At 36.6% G+C, this 21,772-nt stretch overlaps 1 protein-coding gene across 3 annotated transcripts; it reads right to left on the bottom strand.

The window, feature by feature from the left end:
• Positions 1-636: 636 nt before the first annotated feature.
• On the bottom strand, positions 637-20,203 carry LOC124156299 (dynein regulatory complex subunit 4). 3 transcript variants are annotated; one of them, XR_006864297.1, is made up of 11 exons: positions 20,028-20,203; positions 14,773-15,023; positions 14,049-14,166; positions 13,306-13,449; positions 11,517-11,777; positions 8,701-8,868; positions 8,004-8,090; positions 5,807-5,905; positions 4,638-4,748; positions 4,271-4,397; positions 1,049-1,128 (listed from the first exon to the last, which is right to left on the bottom strand). XR_006864297.1 is itself a non-coding variant. In XM_046530762.1 (10 exons), the coding sequence occupies exons 1-10, from the start codon at positions 20,028-20,030 to the stop codon at positions 868-870; spliced, it is 1,503 nt and encodes a 500-aa protein (XP_046386718.1). In that variant the 5' UTR covers positions 20,031-20,198; the 3' UTR covers positions 637-867. The 3 variants fall into 3 exon arrangements, 2 of the variants coding, with proteins under 2 accessions (XP_046386718.1, XP_046386719.1); XM_046530762.1 differs by lacking the exon at positions 4,271-4,397 and having other exon boundaries at positions 637-1,128; positions 20,028-20,198; XM_046530763.1 differs by lacking the exons at positions 4,271-4,397; positions 5,807-5,905 and having other exon boundaries at positions 637-1,128; positions 20,028-20,202.
• Between the last annotated feature and the right edge of the window lie 1,569 nt (positions 20,204-21,772).

Genomic DNA, 21,772 nt, shown 5'->3' with positions numbered 1-21,772 from the left:
ACCAGGAGTAAACAAGAGTTAATGAAATTTGTATGACTTTAAACAAAAGAAACAGATACAAAATCCAATACTATTTCTCATTTTCAACTCCACAAACTTTTCAGTGTTCAAGGGAACATTGATAATCGTTAGGAAATGAAACAGAACTTCTGGTGCCAACAGGTATTTGGGCGGTTGGAGAGTAGGGATAGTATCAATGAAAATCAAATGTTAAAATCAAAACTTCCATTCAAGGGAGGCAGTGGCGGATACAGATGGGGGGTGCGTGCCCCTCCCTTGCGGATCCGCCCATATTACCAAACATTGGGGAACAACAATTTTGACTTTTTTACATCATAAGATGGCATTGTCTTTTATATGTGTGTAATTACTTTAGTTAAAATTTTCTTTTACTCTACCTGTGACTTGATAATCTTTTATTACGATAAAAGAAAAGGCAACTCAAGATATCTTTTGCATCCCCCCCTGGAGCATTTTCTGTATCCGCTAGAGAGGGGAGGATATAGGAGTTTTTTGAGGAGGGGGTCTTGAATCTCTTGAAGTGGAAGGGTGCAGGTTAGCTCCTCGGTTGGATCCACCCCAGACCTTATTTTTGTATATCTTTCAAGTTGTTGGCCAATCTATGAAAGACCTAAGGAATTTTAATTAATTTATTCGAAATACATAAGAAATTGCCATTCTTTCATAGTTACTGCCAGAACAAAGAGGAAAATATTACATATTAGTTGAAAAAGTCGTTTATTCCGCCATGGGAAAGCCTTCTGCCGTCATAAATATTTTGCTAATTAATTTCAGGAGCATGTCACTATTAACTACACATATGTAATTATATTACTAAGGTAGACAAGCATCATTCCATCCATGACCTCAGAGGTTGAACGTCACAAGTCCTGCTGGACCCATACGATTTCTCTTAGCAATGGAAGAAGAGCCATCCTGAGTAGAACTCCCACTTTGTTGAGGTCCAGTCATCAGTCGTAAAGGTTCAAATCCCAATTCTGACTGGGAAATGCCAAGCTGGCGTAGTTTGGCTTCATAGGTGCAGATTAAATCATCATGAGCCTTGGTAACCCGAGAAAGTTCCCACTGCAGTTCACGATAAGCAGCATCTTTCCGGTATAGCACATCCTTAGAGAGAAAAAATACCTGAAGGTTATAAATGAAACAGCATTCTTATGTCATCCCTTACATTAATTATGCACTGAATTTATCTGATTATACTTAGCAAAATATGGAGAGAGTGTAACAATTCTTATTGATGACGTAAAGAAAGAAACATAAGTGAAGTAAGAATGAGAGTAACGAGACAATGGGCAGCAATTCTGGTTGAAGGTGCTAAACAAACAAAAAGGTAGTATGAAATTTCCTCTTCCAATACTAAAAATTTACATGGTATTTTTTCAGCTAAATTTACACGATATGTATGGTGCTCGGAGATATGTTGGTATTCACTTGTAGTCTTAACCTTATGATGCTTACTAGGAATGGTTGGATCGGATACCTCGGATCCAAATATCCACAATTAATGCCCTTCGCCTTATAATCTGGATCCAAATTCGTCGAAGATATTGAATCTGAATCCAAAAATTTAAATCAATGCTTTCGTGAATGCAGCATCCCATAAGATGGAGTAGAAAGAGTTCCAATCCTCTCTTCACATACGCCGTTGCTCTACGATGCTTGTCCTACTCACAAACAATTTTGTTTAAAAGCTCTTGTAGAAGTATTGCAATAGAATCGTAGCTGTGGAAAATTTTAATGCAAAACACGACAGGCACATAGCATGAACCTTCCCATGAGAATGAACAACAATTGGGGGAATCTCAGCACCGAAGTATAATAACCAAGTCATAGATTTCATGGAACCACACTCGGTTCTCCATCAGCCAATGCCTCAGCTGTTTTTTTTTCCTTTATGAAACCCTACAGACCATAAATCACTTGCCTCAAAGGAAAATATCAAGTTACACGGGAACAATGGAAACGTGTTTCATCCCTATCCTATTTCACCAACTGACCTTTTTCGGTCTACCAGGTTCAACTCTCCAAATTTCTGGAGGCCAAATGCTAGGTGAGTCACTTACTGAGCTCGAAGATATCTTGATAGCTTTCAGCAATTGTATGATTGTATGACACGCACGAGGTTCAAAAAAGAATGAGACCTAACGTGACAGCATTTAAGTTTTTTTAGCTCTAATTTATTGACCCAAAGATTTATATTCATAACAAGGCTATAATATTCAACATGGTCCAAATAGGACCATTTTGGAAGAAACAAGCATAGCATGAGTGCATTCAAACAAAACGAGATGGACTGGAAACTTCAGGCAACCCAAACATATCACATTGCTGAGCCTTTGCTCCTTCGCTTTGAAGGCAACGATGCCACATGCAAGATTGGACGTGTTCTTCCCTTGTTCCTTCGCTCATAGCCTAGCTTGAAAGACGGAGGGAGTGCGCTCCTCTCCTTCAGTGCTCTTCACTTATAAGCATTTCCGATTTCCTCCATCCACCATTTAGTCCAACAATGTACACACTCATTCTAATTTTTTAAACCGTAGGTTTTGACACCAATATAATTTTCAGTATCTTCAAAAATCCTCATATTAGCGTCTGAAGATGATTTTTGAAAAATCAGGTCCTCAGCGTAATGGAAATTACTCGGCAAGGCAGATATTGAATATTAACCAGGCATTGTCCTTCAAAACTATGCGTTTATCCACGTTTGATATGCGATTACTATTTGCAGTATAAATGCCGCGAGATGCCCACTCGTGGCAGTAAATTTAGCCCACCCTCCAGAGCGAAAAGCCCCGTGCGATCTTTTCCATGTTCACCATGAGGTACCGACGTGACGGCATGATGCTTACAAGTAAGAAAAGCAAACAGGAGCATTTTAAAAATATGTCACTTAGGGAGAAACTCCCTTGCTTGCCGCTTGTTTTTGACCTACGGTTTCAGATGACTGACTCAGGCTGAAAACCAAGGCCACTCAGTTCCCCTTGGACTTGTGACCGGTGAATAAGAGGGGGGAAGATAAGAAGTTTGTGAAGGGAACGCACCCCCATTTTCAGCTGCAATTTCTGGGAAAAAAGATGCGCCTCTTACACGCGTTTATACGGTACTTATTAATAGTGTTCGCAATGCATGTGTATTTTGATTTGTGAAGTCATTCACACATCACTCCGTCACTTTTTCTTTGTGAATAATAATCCTGGACAAGTGTGTTTGTAAGAAGTGTCTTCATTTGATATGATGAATTAAAAGTGAACATTATAAGAGTAACATAGATAATCTTAAAAGGGTAAAATACCGAATAACAGCAAGAGAAGGATCACTAATAACATTACATGTGAGATGAATTTATTCACCAGTAAATCTTCAATTGGTACTAAGGTCTACATGATTGAACTAAATCTGATTGCTGTTGCTGTTATCGCCAACTGTTCGCTTAGGAAGAAAAATAGCTGACAAAAGCACATGTTTCCACATTGATTAACATCACATACAACTCATATCTGGTATATTATGGCTCATATACCCTGTAAATACCTCATTTTTCATTGCATGTTGCATGGCTCAAGCAAAACCAACTTGAAAGTTAATCATCCTAAAATGTTTTTTTTTCCTAAGGCCAATCACCAATACATTAGGGGTTTATAGTGATAAGTCTTCACAAGCCAATATTATACATGTATTACATAAGGAATTAAAATTAGGAGTTATCATTCCTTCACTGATGGTGTAATTAGGAATTCTTTTGGTATCAGCACATATAGATGACATGTTATGCACGTGACATGTGGTGAAAAAACTTGGCAAACCTAACTTGGTAACAAATGCCCTTAGGATCTCCAATTTTAATCAGAATTTCTTATATCTGTATAGCCATGATTTATAGTTCATTTTAAAGGCATGTATAACTTTTCTTAAGACAGTTAGTACATAAATTTTAATTAGGTACTGATATTGTTTGTTTTTGTTATTGTTCACTAACTTTTCTTTAATACCACACTTCAGAATCTGCCAAAAATGTTATTTCACTATCTAGACATCCAAAATACTATTCCAAAAATTAAAATTTGTAGGCAACTCATGAATGAATTATTTTTATATTTCTCGAATGTACCATGATGCCTTGATAGTATGCAATACTTTTAAGCGATCTGCTTAGATAGTTGGCTTTTAGATATTCTTCAATTATCTTCAAACATTATTTGTTGATCAGGTGAAATAAAACCTTGGATTGAAGAGCAACATTAATGATTACCTTTTTTCTAATTATCCAGGGATTACCAGGGGAGGAGGACAGCTGCCCTCTCCATTCCCCTCTAAACCTGCCACTGCTTAGGGGTAAAACCTTCGTCGAATTAAAGGAAAATTACAACATATGACAACTGGAAAGGAAGATTACTGTATAATCCATGTGTATTTTGAAACACAACCAAGTTTTGCCGTTCAACAGTTACCTTCAAATAGAACTGGGATAGTACTCTAAACTTATAATCACTTATAATGAGCATTCATGCACAATATAAAAAAAATTCATATAAAATACACCTCACTCTGAAGATTACTACCAGTATTTGCATCATACAGAAGATGCGTAGTCAGATTTAACAAAAATATATACACACCTCAATCTGAAGAGTAATACCAGCAACTGCATTAGGATCAAGGTGAGATGCCTCTATAATCTGCCTAAGCTGAACTTCCTTCCTTTCTAAGGTTTCCAGGAGAGCAGTTACCTAGTACAAAATATATACGTATTCAGAATTAGCATTCCAATAAATGGAAAAATGGTATATTATTTAATTGTGTTCACACAGCAATCATTGAAAGAAATCATCGAATTACTATGCCTCTCTCGGAGAGCTCTAAATTAGGTGCCAAAATTTTTTGATTGAAATCCTATGATTTTCAAACTGAAGACCAAAAAGTTGAGAATTAACTGATAAAATGATAACTCAAGAGTTTGAATGCTTTCTACATTTTTAAGTTTACATGCTTTTAGTGATTTTTCAATTACAGTATTAAGAATTTAAGTCTTTTCATGAGAACATATATTTTTACTACTTCACGCTGGGTCTCCCAAAAAAATAAGGGGAATGCTTTTGAGGCTGACAAAATTTTGAGACAGGTTAGAGTACCTTAAACAGAAATAAACATAGTCTTTGCTTGTTATTTAACTCAGCAGGTAAGTCAGCCCAAATCACCTGTCTATAATCTTTTGAGCCATGGAAATTTTAAGCAGGGCTAACCATCTGCTGGACATCAAATATGCTGTGCTGGTCCACTACCAACACCTGATGGGTTGGGATGTTAGCACCAGTTTCAAAACAAACAGCTGAGCCACTAGCTAATGCACTCTATGTGGCTGACACCTCTAGTAGTTCACTTGACAGCAGGAAACACTACATAGGAGACAACATGGGCTCTATGGGCAGCAAAACAAGACTATATGGAGCATCAAAACTTCTCCGGAAGCTCCACTAAAAGTAATAAATCGCAAAAACAACCTCAAATGTTTGGCAAGAATTCATGCATAGTAGGGACAGTTAACATATTTTACTGATAGCATCAATTTTTTTTCTGACCCTCTCAGTTTTTACTGACATTTCCCTGGCTTTAAAGGCACCTCAAAAATGTACGGGCATTTCCAGGTTTTCCACATTTTTTTGACATGTAAGAACCATGTAACATGGCCAAAGAGACTGGATAGGTATGATTTCTTGAAGTGCAAGATTGGTGATAGGAACATTAAAAAATTACATTTGTTACAAAAATTATATTTTGTTATCCTCACCTTATGGTTCAATATCTCCGATTTTAAACCCAACCTCTGCTGAATTTCAAGAACACCCGCTGTCAATTTTTTTTCCAAATCTTCTTTCTCTCTTTGAAGCTGTACAAAATGTATAGCAATGGTATTAGCATTTAGTTTAGTTTGAGCATAGAACAGAGACCTTAGACAAGAAAAATGCTAACAAAAAACATGTTATATTTACAATTAATATCAAGATCAACTACTAAATCCAATTTAATGGCATTAATTGAAATATTAAATAGAAAAAATACTCCACCAATTTATTTAGAGAGACAGTTTTGAATAACCATAGTCGATATTGCACCATAAAAAATTTAAATATATACACTTACACAAGTGACTTACGAATTTGCTGTTTTCAAAATTCTAAGGCTGTGTTTCATAAACAAACAATTTTAAACAGTCATATAGAGTCATTCAGTTTAAAAAGATGGAGGGAACATGGTGGCTTAATGGGTTAAGTATTGGGCTGCTGACCAAAGGGTCCCAGATTCGACTCCTGAGCGAAGCCTTTGGGCATGATATCCCATATATAAGCCCATCCTGAATGTGCATCATTCATAGGCATGTGGCTAAGTCCAGAATGAGCTCTACCCTCACTTATCCAAATCATCTAACTGGGGGAGTCACTGAATGAGTGAATTTATATAAGATATTCACTTTGCAGCCAAGGATTGATGCAGTGACTTCTTTATTTACTCTTATAAATTATTTTTCTTCATATATTAAGCCTTAATAGACACATACTTTCCCCTGTTTCAACAATTGTGTATTACAAACTTGTTAACTATGGACTTTGACTTTTTGGCTGTGATATTTGCCATTTACATATATAGATGATTGGGTATATTTTTAGGCTGGCAAGCGACTGCAGGTACTCTCATATTAACAAATACAACATCATAAAATTTAGAGAAGGTAGACAAAAAATGTAGCTGCATATATTTTACATAAAGGGAAATGCAGGTGCTCCTATAAATGCAAGCCTCAGTTTGAGAATGTTTTCTCACATACCAGAAGAGAGAGAAATACATATATTTCTCCTTAACTTGAATATAAAATCATATTTCCTTTATCAACCAAAGCATTCATTTAGCATCAACGGTATTTCCATTATTGAGGTGGAAACAAGTGTTAATATGGCTGCAAATGCAGAAAAAAGGCCTGAAAAATCCAAGGTATTGTATAAGGGTAGTTTCCTTCATCAAAGAAAACAAAAGGCAATGATTGGGATTCGTTACCCACCATTAGCGTATTCATAATATACAAATTATTTGGTTTTAGAAATCCCAGTGAAGACAAATGTTAATGGTCAATTTTAACCTCATTTGCAAAAGGTCAGATTGGTGCCCATGCAATGCCACTCCACGTGACGTCACAGGGACCCAGACGTTATATGAGTACTCAGGAGTTTAACATCATCTGAGATTACTAATGCATGCATGAGGCACTGAGCTCAGGGAAACATTTCTTAATATTCACCAATTAAAATTGCCTATGGTCGGAAAGTTTCCTTAGTTTCATTGTATATTAATAATCCTTATTTAAGCCAAGCACTACCTGCTAGCAGGGTACTCTGCTACCTGCTAGCAGCCAGATCATATCAGCACTCATAGCCTCGCACCAAGGTGGCCTCACCCGGTGGCAGCTGGAACCAGAATGACGTCACACAGGCTTTTCTTAGCATTCATACATACTTAGCTGTCGCATTTTTGTGTGCTTTAAAATTTTCACTTTTCATTTAATCGCAAAAAATAGATATCATCTTTAAAAATTCTAAAAAAGTGAAATACGTACTCCAGAAGTAATAATCTTTCGATTTAGGCAATTAAAAAAATAGAAAACCACCCTATTTCATGAACTATAACTATGAAATCATTTTGAGGCATAATACATTTTGAATTTTGACACCACTTACAAGCATCACAAGTGCGACCAAATGCAACGATAGAGATCAAGAATATCAGTAAACAAAATATGTAATTGCTGCTATAGGAGTTAGATATTTTGTTGAGTGACTTGCATTGAGCAATTGACCATTACAAAATTAAAATTTTGTCAACAGACCTTTCTAAGGCATAAATATTTCTGAAGCCAAGTCCACCATTTAATATATATGTACCATGAATGCAACATCTACATACATGGTGATTGTATGCACGCAGTTGACGCTCACCTTCTGAAGACTTACATCCAGAACTCCATTTTCTGAGCTCAAATCATCAACCTCTTTCTGACAAATTTTTAATTTTAGTCTTGTGTTCTGTAAAAGAAAAATCTATTATAGTACTGAAACAATCATTGATTTAAACAAATGTGTCTATTCAAATTATTGGTTCATTAATTCTAATAATTGGTTCAAAGACTAGGTTCTTTAAAGGCAAATAAATCCTGCAATCATGAACTAAAACAAACATTACACCCAATGATTTAAATTTTGTAAACGAAGCACCCTTCCATTGCAATTTCAATAAGCATGATAAATTTTCTAGGTATTACCACAAATGAAATAGAACAAGGCCGCACTGAGCTTATCTCTAACGAGGCAAACTGTACCCATTTCCAATTTCCATCATGACATCAATAGTAATTCAGAAGCATAGAATATTGCACACCCAAATCATTCTCACTTACTGCAGCTGGATTATAAAACTGAAATCTCTTTGCTGACATATATGACTGCCATATTTTTTTACATTATTACTATTTATTGCATTAAAATATAGTAATAATTAGTTAAAGCGAGCAGCTGCCCACAACAGAAACATGTTCTTTAACATTCAACAGAGCCATGGACACACTATGCTTATTGGCTACTTTTTGTTATTTCACATTTTGCAGCATATACTCAGTGAAATTAATAATATACTAACAGCAAGACATATCTTGTCTTTCTCGTAATTTTGCAGGTTTCGCTTCAGCTCTGCAACTTCCTTCTTTGCAATGCGAAGAGGTTCAACCAGAGAACTGTTCTCATTTTGCACATCTCGTACATGCCTTTCCATCCTTTCACTTTGCTGTTTCTGATTTTCCAGTTCTTCCTGAAATGTTAATGAGAATACACATGCTTTCGGAGCAGCATTTGTTATTCCGTAAGAATGAAAATAGCTTCAGAAATAGTCCGCAATAAAAATAAGATCCATAAATATACTCTAGATAGAATTATAACCCTTAACCGTTGACGTGCGGTCTGAGAGACCGCTGCGTTTCTAAAAATATGAATATTTTAAAAATTAGTCCTTCAAAATATCTATAATTCTCGATAGCCCCATATTTTTGCATAACAAGGACATCCCACTCTTAAAATTTAACGTTCCTTTTATTGTAATTTCTGTAAATTTGCAAATGAATTCGATTATCGGTCTGTGAGACCGCGCATCACTAATTAGAATAATCAATAAAGGTAATGCTGGTGGAATTTATTCAAAAAATTGTTTTAAAAAATTCTTATTGATTTATTAAGCATAAGAATGATTAATATTTTGTTGTGAAGCATCTTTAGTTGCACAAAGTGGATATTTAAGCACTTAATTTTTCTAAAATCCATTGCGTTAGGATAAATGACCATTCAAGTAGTTTCTGAAGGTGCTAGAAATAAAGCAAAGCAAATAAAATCCAGTATTTATTGGAAATATCACTCATTTTGTTCTTTTATTCTTCTTATTAATAGATGTTATCAATAATTAGAATAAAATAGTGGTGAATTTCTCGTACACATAGCTGCAGTACACATATAATATACTTTTTAATTTTGAACCAATTGAACCCCGAAATTTTGCGTTCCCACGGCTGGAGTGCAACATTTATTTACGGATATCTTTCAGCAGTCGGTCTCCTCCTAACTATTTGGGGACAGACCATCTTAGCATCGAGTTTTACCTCAAGAAGAAATAAAAAAAGCCTTGGAAAAACCGAGAGTAAAACATCGAAATGCAAGTGACGTTACGTCTACATTTGCCCGAAGCATTTTTTTGGCCACTTCTTTTTCAAGCAACCAGAAAACCCTCGACAAATGCCAACAAATAGAATTGATAGTGAAGGAGGAAGCACAGATGATGAAAGAAGTGATGTAGTAAAAGATCTCCCCAGGCAAGAACAATTTTTTTACAGGAGAAATCGCTATAAGTGGTCATCAAATGAGCCAAAGAGGAAAATTCATATGCCCTTCCATAGCACTGTTACTCAGAAATCTGGTTTGAAGGATTACATTACATCACTAGGTAGGGATATTGAACCTCTTGATTGTTAGTCTCAGATTTTTGATGAGCGAATTTTACAATTGAATATGTTGGTACGATCAAAAAATAAAAGGGCCTAATGATTTTGCATCATCCAAATGACGCATAATGGGTTCTTCATTTTACAGATTCTCGGCGAACAAGACTGTAATATCCAATGTCCCCAGTATATATAGGGCTGCTTGCTTAATTTCATTTATACACTACAGGGTGAGTGATGATATATAGTCAAGGATATCAGTGGTAATAATTACATTTTACAACGCAACTAAAGGTGGCGTAGATATTTAAGACAAAATATACTGTGGATACACATCCGGGAGGTTGCCAATGGCAGTATTTTTCAGAATATAAAATAATTCCTTCATCAAGTCTCAGAAAGATAAGAGAGATATGACACGATTTAATTGTATTAAATCAATGGTGGAGATCTCGTTAGACTCCATATGGGAAGGAGAATGTCAAATGTAAGACTCCCGAGACAGGTAGGATAAATTATTGTGCAAATTCTCCATCTACCGTAGGAAGAGGCTGAAGAAGTTGAAAGGTTTGAGACGCGGACAATAAGTAGACTTTTCCTGCCGTACAAAAACACGGAAAACCTCTTTCTTATTTTTCCAATTCAAAAAGCCTGTGTGTGCTTTTGTGAAAAATTGTCAATTTGATCGCCTCCAGAATGTATCAAGAAAAGGAATAAGCGGGATAAATTTCATGGCTACTTTCTACTTAGCCTTCCAACTTTAACATTTAAGGCCTTATTTTTAAATCTGGCGAAACATTGATACATAAATATGACAACTAAAACTCAAGTGTTTTTGGCATCAGTTTTTTGATCCTGCTTCAAATAACAATTTTTACTGACAAATTGGTTCGAATTGGGAATATAAAAATTTTAATATAAGTTTAAGAATAGTAAAGAATTTAAAGAAAAATTAAACAAAACAATAAAATTGGCGTTGAAACATTTTATGAAATTTTGATTTATTGCGGTCTCCCAGACCGCACGTCGCTGGTAGTGTAACAAGAATTGCACGTCACTGGTTAAGGGTTAACACTGATCGCACATTTATACTCAATTTCCTTTAATCCTCCCCTTCTAGTTTTCTTGCTAACTCTTTATTCCCAAAATATTCTGAAGCTCTGAACACAGGCACTTCATAAAGAACACCAAGAGCTCTTTCAGAGCGTACTTCTATCGGTTATATTGATTCCTCAGGCCTGCCCATAGGTGGGGTTAAGTGATTATGTATTACTTAGGTACAAATGCTTATTAGTGTTCTTTTCTAATAATAACTGATTAAATACTTTGTAAATTTTGGTGCCTTCAGTTATTTGGGTGGTTGGAGAGTAGGGAATGATATCAATCAAAATCAATTGGTAAAATCAAAACTTACATTGAGATGTGAGATAATTAACAACCAGTGAATTGAGTTTTCCTTTATTTTCCTCACCTTCAGACTTCCGATTAGAGAGAGATTATTGAGGGTAATATCATTGTAATAATTCTTTGCGTCAGCGAAGGCTTGTTCATGGTTTTGGATAAGTGTTTCGATTTGTTGATTTTTTCGCTCTTCAACTTCTGTTAGCTCCATTCGATGAGTAAGTGATAACTCATCTCGCAAGGCAGTAAGATCCCTCTCAGCCTTGTCCTCAATTTCCTCAGCCTTCCTGAGGAATTTTTCCTGCAACGCTACAATCTCCTCACTATGTTTCTGGAAGTAATAAAATACTAGTCAATTTGGAGAAGGACGTCAAGAATGAAAAAGGAATGAAGGGGCACACTGACTGGCCATGCATAGAAAATGTGTCAAAAAGCTTCAGAAAATTCTGTAAAATAAAAAACCCAAATATTATTTGATAACTCTAGGATGATTGTATAACAATGCTTTTAGATATATGTACTGATAGAGATGAATGGATGTTAATAGCAAAGAATTTAAGGGGTGGATATGAAACTTCTAAGTCAGAAACAGCAAAGCATTATTCTAACTAAAAGACAGGAACCAAATTTTTTCCAGCCAAAAATTCCAAGGAAAAAATTAATTCACTTCTCATACCAATGACGTGATTGGATGCAGCAATTATTCAGATTTGTGTAAAGGAAAGACTCAAATGGCGTATAATTCTCCCACGGCTCATCCACCTTGCAAGTCAAAATTTTCACTGTGTTGGTGTGCGGGAAGGGGGAGAAATTCACCGCAGGGACCAAACACCAGCCTCTCAACCAGAAAGCCCAAAACTCACACACACTCACTCAGGAACCAGACGCATACGTATTTCGGCTCATCTTCAATCCCCCCCCCTCCTCATTCTCTTTCCAATTTATGTTTTGCTTGTCCTTCCATCCCCTCCACTTTCAGCCTACTGTTTTAAGTGCATTTGATTTTTCTTTCAGCACACTGAAGAGGGCTACTTTGTAGCCGAAATACATATACGTGTGGTTCCTCGTCCCCTTGCTGATCCTCGACGACCTTCTCTTGGAGCAATTTTTTTCTCCCAGAAGATTGAAGCCACCTGTAGGTGAATGAATGTGTGAGTGACTGCTTATTGAGTGCGTGTGTTTCCACAAATCACTGGCTATCCCTAGCAGACCCATCCTGTAAAGATTCCCGGTTTTTTGTGGAGCGAGGATCCTTAGTGGAGGTCCCTACAGCCCTCACAAAGGATCTTGTTTGTTGTGAGTGAATGTGTGTGAGTTTTGGGCTTTCCCGTTGAGAGGCTGGTGTTTGGTCCCTGCGGTGAATTTCTCCCCCTTCCCACACACCAACACATTGACAATTTTGACTTGCAAGGTGGACGAGCCGTGGGAGAATTATACGGCCATTCGAGTATTTCATTTCTACAGTTCCCAGGTCGTAGAAGCTCAATCTCCATTTTTGCAATTATTCAGATGTATGGATTTGAAGTGCTATTGGAAATTAAATGCTATAAGAACCAATGGGCAACTTATAGTCCACAGAGGGTTCCACAAAGTGTGTATACTTTCATCAACTAAAGTCATCAGATGTTGCTATACCAATTACATAGTAATTACACCAGCCAGAAACTTATTAAGTTACAGATTGGAATCTTAGAACAATAGGCGCAAAGATTTTGGCCAGAAAATATCATTTTCACATTCAAATATAATTTTTCAAGAATATTTTAGAGCTTTAAACTCATTATTTAATAGATAAACCCATTCTTAAATACTTATCGTAAATATTTCATGCAAATTAGGAAATTTATTATTTGACGCACCAAGCGTAATGTTCGCAACTGTTCCTGATGATCTATTTCCTTTTCTTCTAAATTCTCCTTCAGTTTCTGTATGTCTTTCAACAGTTCTCCCTCCTCTTCTTGGTGATTTTCTTGAGACAGCTTAAGAGACACCATATTTTCAGCCTGATAAATGAAGACATTTTTGAAAATTAGAAAGAAATATAACAATTGAACATAATGAAAATTTAACTAAACAAAATATAACAAGCCTAAGCAGGATAAAAAATATCCATGAGAGGAAATCATATAAATATATAAATTATGGGCTTCAAAGTTATGATATTGAGTATCGTAGTCAGTATCCTCATAGAAAATAGTGTGAACAATCCATTTCATACCATACTTTGGTTGATAGTGAGGAGACCTATCACAGATTTGATTATTTTCATAGATGGTGGTTTCCTCCTCTAATCATGCTTAAAATTAATTTAAATTACTTGCATTCAATCCCACTTCCAATTAAAAAGTAGTAAGTATACACTCATATTTTTTTAAATTCCATGATCCTGGGGAGTGAGATTGTACCCTCCTTTAATCTTCAGCACAAGTTTCAATATTGGACTTTAATTCTTTATTGTAGGTAGTTCATGCTGGAAAAGCTAATTAGAACTTACCTGCAATTACTGATAAGCCACAGAATCATACATACACTGATATACATATAGAATGGAGATACAGACTGTATGGAAGTCCTCAGTAAAATTTACAGACATTTTTCCTACCTTAAGTTCTGCCAAGTTATTTTGATGTTCATAGAGGAGATGTTTTATCTTCTGCCTGAGGAACTTCATTTCAGATTGATGAGCCTCTTCCTCTTCTTCCATGTCACGGTCTTTATTTCTACATATTTTGAGAAGACGGTATGAAATAAAGGTTTATTCGAGATCAATAAATAAAAGATCACTAAACTAACAAAGAATATATTATAAACATGCATCCCAAAATAAAATGGTAAACATTCTTAAGCTATGTCTGTGGTTGAATAAAATGAGTGCCTCAAGACTCTTTAACTAGCAAGGTCAAGGATTGACTCAAGTAGTTGGGAAAGGAATGAAATTTACACGCAAAAATAGACATTTGATTCCCTTTTCCCATACCAATCCCTTTAACTTGCTCAATAAATTCGTTTTATTCAATGCACTAAGAAACAAAATTGGAATAGGTGCTCCCAAGGTTTGAATGACAATAATGGCATGCGTAACTTAAAAATAAGCATTCACTCCCAATTTAATTTATAAAATAAACTGGAGATTAGTGAAAATGTGCTCCAACCAAAAAAGTAAGAGTATTACAAAGTAATATCACATCACATGCAAACAGAATCACATTGGTCTTTATTGCTCATTCAAAGGAATATACTTGACAAGTTTTGAGATCTAACATATATCATGAATGGAATTAACTAAAAATTATTATTATAAATTTATAAAGTACATACATACATACCTTAGTTCGGCCTTAGTTTCTTCCAATTCCTTTCTTGTAATATCCCAGAAAGATTTTAACTTATCTCTTTCAATTTGAAAGAAGTTTCGCTCTTCTCTTTCCCTCTCCAGTTCTTCCCTCAACCGATGACAATGAGCCTCAAGTTGCTCGCGGTTCATTTCTGTGGTATCTACCCCATCCACCACGCCTCCACTACCTCCTCCACCTCCCTTCTTCTTCCCCCCTCCACCCCCCTTTCCCTTCTTTGGTGGCTGTAATCAAGAAATTAAATTAGGAAAAAAACAATACCAATGCATGATGATTCATCATCTATGCAGGGGTGAAGGGACCAGGGGTATATCCAGCATCAAATTTGGGGGAGGAGGTTCATGACTTGGGGTCTGGGGAGTAGGGAATATAGTGATGGCATAAACGACTCTTTTTGCAGAGCTGCCTCACTGCTCATAGCACACTCCCGAGAGCTGCTCGCACAGGGTGACTCAGCAAGGTGCTTCTGGGTTGAGGGGAGGGGGAAGAGGGGAGTGGAAGATACGGGAAAGGGGGGAAGCTGTTGAGGAGGGAATTTCTAAGCGAACATTTAATATGTAACATTTCCTAGATCACAATTTGAAAAATTGATTTCAAATCAATCATGTCATAGTCACAATGTTTAGCAGGTGATAAGACTGCGGAACCATTTCTGCCGATACGTTATATCTTTCATGGAAGACGGAAAATGTATTCCGTCTCCTGTGCTTAGAGATGACGGCAATTCATCGATTAATCCTAGTTGTTTGTGTTAGAACAAACTTTCATTTTTGTCTCGTATTATTTTCCTAAATTTGCCGTTGCCGAAAACTTTTACATGAGCATCTTCCACCATTTTTCTTTCACGATGCATGAAACATGCGGGAGATAAAATTATGATGGGGTCATGTGAGATTCTTTAGAGTAATACCCATAAAATGAATCAGGAGAATCTTTCAAGCCTCACACGGAAAATGTTTGAGGAAGGAGTCGTGTGCACATGGGGTCCGACTCCCACCGCACATGACTCCAAACTGCACATTGCGCGCTGAGAGAGTCGTGAGCGCCAGTAGTCTTGACATCACCTCGCACAATTCCAGTGCACTTTGTGCGGGAAGGGAGTCATGAGCACATGGAGCCGACTTCTACTGCTCATGACTCCAACACGCAGAGTGTGTGCGGAGTGAGTCGCGACTCACCAAATAAGACTATCTTTCCTCACAGCTCTATCTTCAGAGTTGCACATTTGAACTGACTAACTCACACAGTGCCCATCATTAATGGAATACCACCCTGAAGAGCGGGGCGTTCTCCTGTGCACAATTTTTAAAATATGTACTCAGTAGTGATGCATTTTGGATCCTAAATTTTAGTTTTTATCATTGAAAACAGATGAAATTCAACAATTTTATACATTTATGGATACAAAAACTATTAACCTAAGAAAAATTAAAAAGTTTAATAAATTTTGTGAGGTCATGACCTCTGTGACTCCCCCCCTGGATCTGCCACTGGTAGGGACATTGAGGCAGTGTCCTGGGTTCGAGAAAATTAGGGGGGCCCCAATGGACAAAAATATGACAATAAACATACAGATAATTTGAATTTATAACAATTAAAATTTATCTTCTTATGAAATCATCAACATTAATGCTGAAAGAAAATGTCAGCATTTAATAAATGAAGCACCATCTACGAAATAAATAGGCCAACCCCTCATATAAAGCATTTGTTACTTTTATAATTTCTGCATAACTTTTATACCTGGGACTAGGAAGAGAATTGTAGACACTGAGAAACTACTAACATTTGCACATACATAAAAATACCTTATATTCCCTTGCTTCCATTGAAAAGTGGCTACCTGCACTCAAGCTGTGCATGATGGTAAGTGTGAATTATTTCTAACCTGTCACATTAACAGCAATGAAATTCATAATAATTGCCTCGGGAAAAAAATCCCCTGGACTGAGAATCAAACCATGGACCTATGGCCTTTCGGCCATGGGCAGCTTTAGCGCAGTTTTGAGGTTCATCACTGTTAGTGGCTTCTTTGAAGCCCGGACTCCTTTGCATTGTCATCCTTACTTCTATCACCATGAACCTCGTAAAATTGCCATGAGAATTAAATGACCTCAATAGCATTGTGGTCTGCTCTGTGGCCAAAGGTCTGTGACTCTATTCCTGGTACAGGGGAATTTTTTCCCATGGTAATATTGTGAATTGAAAACCTTTGTTCGTATTTTATTTCCAAGATGAAATGGTCAGAATCAGTTATTTTTTGTGGTGGAGTTTGCACATGGGAAGAAGAATTGATGAAGTGATCAAGTACTTTCTGAAACTGGCATTGGAAAGACAATTTAAGATTTACCTAAGACTGAGATAAACCTCATGGAAAATTATTGCCAAGATCTGTACAGTATCTGGCATATGCTGATAACATATGTAGATATCTACATCTACATATTACCCCACCTAAAAAGGCGTGTGGCAGAAGGTGTGAGGACACCAGCCGTTTACATTTAAAAAGCCAATGCTCGAAAAAATTACGAATAGCATTTATTAAAGTCATTTATGGCACGGGGAAAAAATGAATTACCATATCTATCCATGAAGCAAAACATCTCTCTTAATTTATCGCTTCTGTTGGACCTAGAGGTATGGTGGGGCTCTAATACGATGTTCTCTGAGTCACTCTAAAAGATATTAATTTGCAATTCCTCAAGCAATCTACACCTAGCATACAGCCTCCGAGTCTCTAGCGGCTCCAGTCTAATTCACTTAACATCTCTATTATGCTTTCTGTTTGCCCATAGCTTATTTTGACCAATCGCACAGTTTTCCTTGGTATTTTATTCAGTTTATGGATTAAGACTTTCTCCTTCAGATGAATCTGACGCTCCTTGAGTCTTTAAATGTTAGAGGGGGCGGATACTATGCAGCTAGCACCGCATGCCAAATAGTCTTTGTGTGCTACTGTGGATAAGTACCTTTCAATAATTATGTTCAATGATTTCAGAAAATAGTGATATTAGCCTAGTAATAGAAGGAAGATTGAATGGAGAAAATAAAGCCTACTTAGGTCTCCAGTGCCTACTTAAGTCGTGTGTATTGAGTCATGAAACCATAGAAAGATTATAACACACAGTTCTTTGACCTGCGGTTCTATATGCCAGCAAAACATGGGTCATGAAAAACCAGATTGAGCTACTGCTCAACATGTGGGAGAGGAAGTACCTGCAAAGAATCTATGGGCAAGTAAAAATTGCAATCTAAAAACTAAAATAACATCTGGCATACCCACATTAACACCAAGGTATATAGACAGTATCTTGAATGATAAGCCTGGTATGTGAAGTCAAGTGTACCACACTGAGGTGGTTTGATGATCCACAAACAATGCCAGAAACTTGGATGGTATGGAGGAAATTATGCCCGAGAATAGAAGAAGAGTTTTCGGGCAACTGTGCAAACATGGCTGAATTATGAGGGAGAGGACCTGCAGCAAATGGGTGCAAGGAGATGGCAACCTCTTGCTTTGGAGAGATAAAGTTGAGGAAGGATGATTGAGGAGGCACAGACTCTTATAGGGCTGTAATGCTAGGGGAGAAGTCAATATTGCTACTGATCTCAGGCAATCAGACATTAAGAAATCAAATGATACTGGGGTATTAGTGTTGATTCGAATTTGCTACTGTGAGCCAGGAAGTGATAATAACAGAAATAATTAAAAATACTGTTTTGAAAGAAACAATAGAATCAGCAAAAGTGAAGATAAAGCCTGATCATAGCATGGTACACTCGTGCCTTGCAATGAAGTATTGAAATGGAATTTGTATTAAATAGATATAGTATAACAAAATTGATAACATTTTTATTCCTGATTGAAAATTTTGTATAATTATTGAGAAAAAAATTAACATGATTTGAGATTTAGAAATTTGTGGGAATGAATTTGCCTCATTTATTATTACATCCAATTTTATTTATCAGATCAGATAAGAAAGTAGGCATTTCTTTCCCTTGCATTTGATTTCCTTCCAAAAACACCATGTCAATCAAACTAAAGTAAAACTAATGAAGTTTCCTGAGATTAAACTCTACCTTGGGGATACCTCCCCTTATAAGGAACAATTTTCTAGAACCATTACTATAAATGGGAGGTTTCACTGAAATTTCTTACATGCAGTCAGGACTACTAGTGATAACCCACTGACTATTGTCCCTGGAAGTCTCTCAATGTACTTAAGACCAGGAAAAGTAGGAAGGTTTTCTCATCAACTAATCCAAAACTGTCCTCTCTACAATGTCCATATACACTCCATTTCTTTTCCTTACATTTTACAAACACCTGATCAAATAATACCGGTGGCTGTCCCTTTACTTCTACCATGCTAAGCACTTTTTCAATTGTTGATCATTTAATCAAACCACCTCTTCCAATATGATGTGGGCCAAAGCACCAATTGCCAGGCATACATTTAATGTCTTTTTCATTGCCAGTAATGTTTCTCTATGTGAAAGTTTTGTATTCTAATTAGGATTGCGTCTTCACCAATCTCGAATTTCTGCATCTAATATTTTAGTATGATTTCCAACCTATTTAGCAAACTAGCTCAATGAATAGAAAATTTCTTCAGGCTTCCGGAGAACCATATATGGTATCGAAGTCAAGACAAGACAAGATATATCGAAGTCAAGACAATAAATGAACACTTAAAAGTATATTCTACGTGCAGTCTTTGTCGTCAAGTCTTTGATCGCGAAACCGAAATATATTCTTTTCTCATGATCAATTACACTGCCGAGGGAGAAGAAAATCAGTCAAGTTCACTAATAATAAAAATGTTGCCTGCGCTTAAGTTGGTACGTTCGCGGCCCTTTTGCTGGTTAAATTACCCTCGGGAACATTTGCTACGCAGTGGTACTTCAAGCGCAGGGAACTCGGAAGATATTGTAGTTGGACTCGTCCGCCACTCTCCCTAAGATTTTTCCATATTACTATAAGCATTAAGGGATTTTCATAAAAAATGCGTAGCTACTAGGAAATCAGTAAACTTTGGCAAACAAGAACAGTAGATTTCTGAGTAAAAGCAGCGTCTGAAAGTAAGTGGCCGCTATTCACGGCGAAAGATGTAATATTGGAAGAAAACTATGTTAGGATATTACGGCTGCAAATTCAATAAATTACGACCACGAGACATGCAAAAAATAAATCGTCGTATAAGAAATACGTATTGCGGCCTTACCATTATTATTTAAGACAAATGCTTCTATTTTCTCAAAATTATCTCATTCAACACACGATTTCACTAATCTTAACGCATCCCATCGCACGGAATGCCTTACTAGCGTTACCACCAGTTACCACGACAACACCAGTCGTCGCAAATGATCATGGTCAATCATGATACAGTAGGTTCGAAGCGGTTCGAAGAATTTCGCGGCGTTGATTATGATACTATGGTATTGACAGGAACTGCTCGTTAATAATATTAATAATTATTGACTTTAATTTTACTTGATGATCAACTTTACGTAGCTCATACGCCAAGTAGCGATACTACAGTTTTACTAGCTTATGCATGTAAGTACGTGGATGCCCTAGCTTTATGGGTCGTAAACGGTCGTAAATCCGTCGTGGTGAAACCGTGAAACTCCTCGAAAAGAAGTCCGAATGATAGCGATTTGAAAACCCTATTGTCACTTAAATCACATTAGGCATTGTCTTCAAAATTATAACTCTCACTAGCAACAAAATAAATGAAAATACACAGGATTTTCTTTATAAAAATTCGCGCATTACAGCCGCGACGCGCTTTATTTATTCCCAGAACATAGCTTTACGCCAACTATGGAATAAATTCGTAACTTCTAACATTAATTATATTTCCAAGCGGCAAAGAGAACGTATTAGCTTTTCCATTGCAATCTAGGTCCACATTTATTTCAATACCATTAAATTAATAGTGCATTAAAGAAAATATATTTTTGATGATCGAGCCAGACCAAAGAGAACATTTTTTCACATTACTATAATTATTATAATCTTTTCACAACTGCCACTTCACTTTCCATGAGGATTAATACAACTCTTTCTAGCACAGCCAGTATAGGGGCATTAATACCGTTTCCTCTTTTGCTAATCATTTGCCAGGCTTGAATTATAACTATTAACAATTAAATTATTATTATTACATTAATATATGCAGATGGTACAATATTTCATAACTTCGCTTATTACTAATGGAATTCCAAAACCTTGAAGCATAAATTATAAGACGATACTAAGCTGAATATTATGTGACCACTAAATTCTTAATTGTAGGAAGGTAGTGATAAGAGAAATAGAATACGGAGGGAAAATTGAGTAAAAGTCCACCGAAAATGACAGGTATTTCAGGCAGGTAAAGACGGACATAAGTAAGGAGAACATAAGGAAACTGAAGGAACTCACTTTGGAAAGAGAGAAATGAAAAGCTGCAGGGATAGAAATGCCATGAATGAATGAGTTATCAGAGTTTTTAGGGTGGCAGCTTATGTTACAGAAGTGTGGTGGAAAGTAAAGCATTGAGCAACTGACTAAAGGTTTTTCGGTTCAAATCCCAACTAAGTCTTCAGAGACTACCCCAAACCCTACTTCAAGGCTTCCCAGAGAAAGGAAATGGCTTCCTTACCTTGAATGTGTTAACTCCATATGGCTGTGTATTAGTCCCTGATGAACTACACTCTCACCAGCCAACAAACCTACCTTAGGCAAGAATCACAGACTGTATGAATGATAGTTATACCTTCTCCATCAATTCAATCAACCCTTTTTTCACTTGTTTCGAGTTCATCAGATCCGCATCCATGCATTCGATTACTCACAATAATATCGGCAATCTTTCCAGGCTGACGCGAGATAGATTGCTTAGTGCAGGCACTATCATCCTCCTCCCAAAAATGTTCACCTCATAACCTCGGTGCTCTATGAAGGTTCTCAGTGGATGCT

Source organism: Ischnura elegans, chromosome 3 (assembly GCF_921293095.1).
Source record: "Ischnura elegans chromosome 3, ioIscEleg1.1, whole genome shotgun sequence".
NCBI classification, from domain to species: Eukaryota; Metazoa; Arthropoda; class Insecta; order Odonata; family Coenagrionidae; genus Ischnura; species Ischnura elegans.
Note: the sequence above shows the minus strand (reverse complement) of the source record. Positions and strands in the feature narration are given on the sequence as shown.

Excerpts from the sequence above, each read along its gene's own strand:
- LOC124156299 (XM_046530762.1), bottom strand. Across the intron at positions 8,869-11,516 it reads CTCTAATCGGAAGTCTGAAG|GAAGAACTGGAAAATCAGAA; the intron begins GTGAGGAAAATA and ends TTAACATTTCAG. Across the intron at positions 5,906-8,003 it reads TGGATGTAAGTCTTCAGAAG|CTTCAAAGAGAGAAAGAAGA; the intron begins GTGAGCGTCAAC and ends CATTTTGTACAG.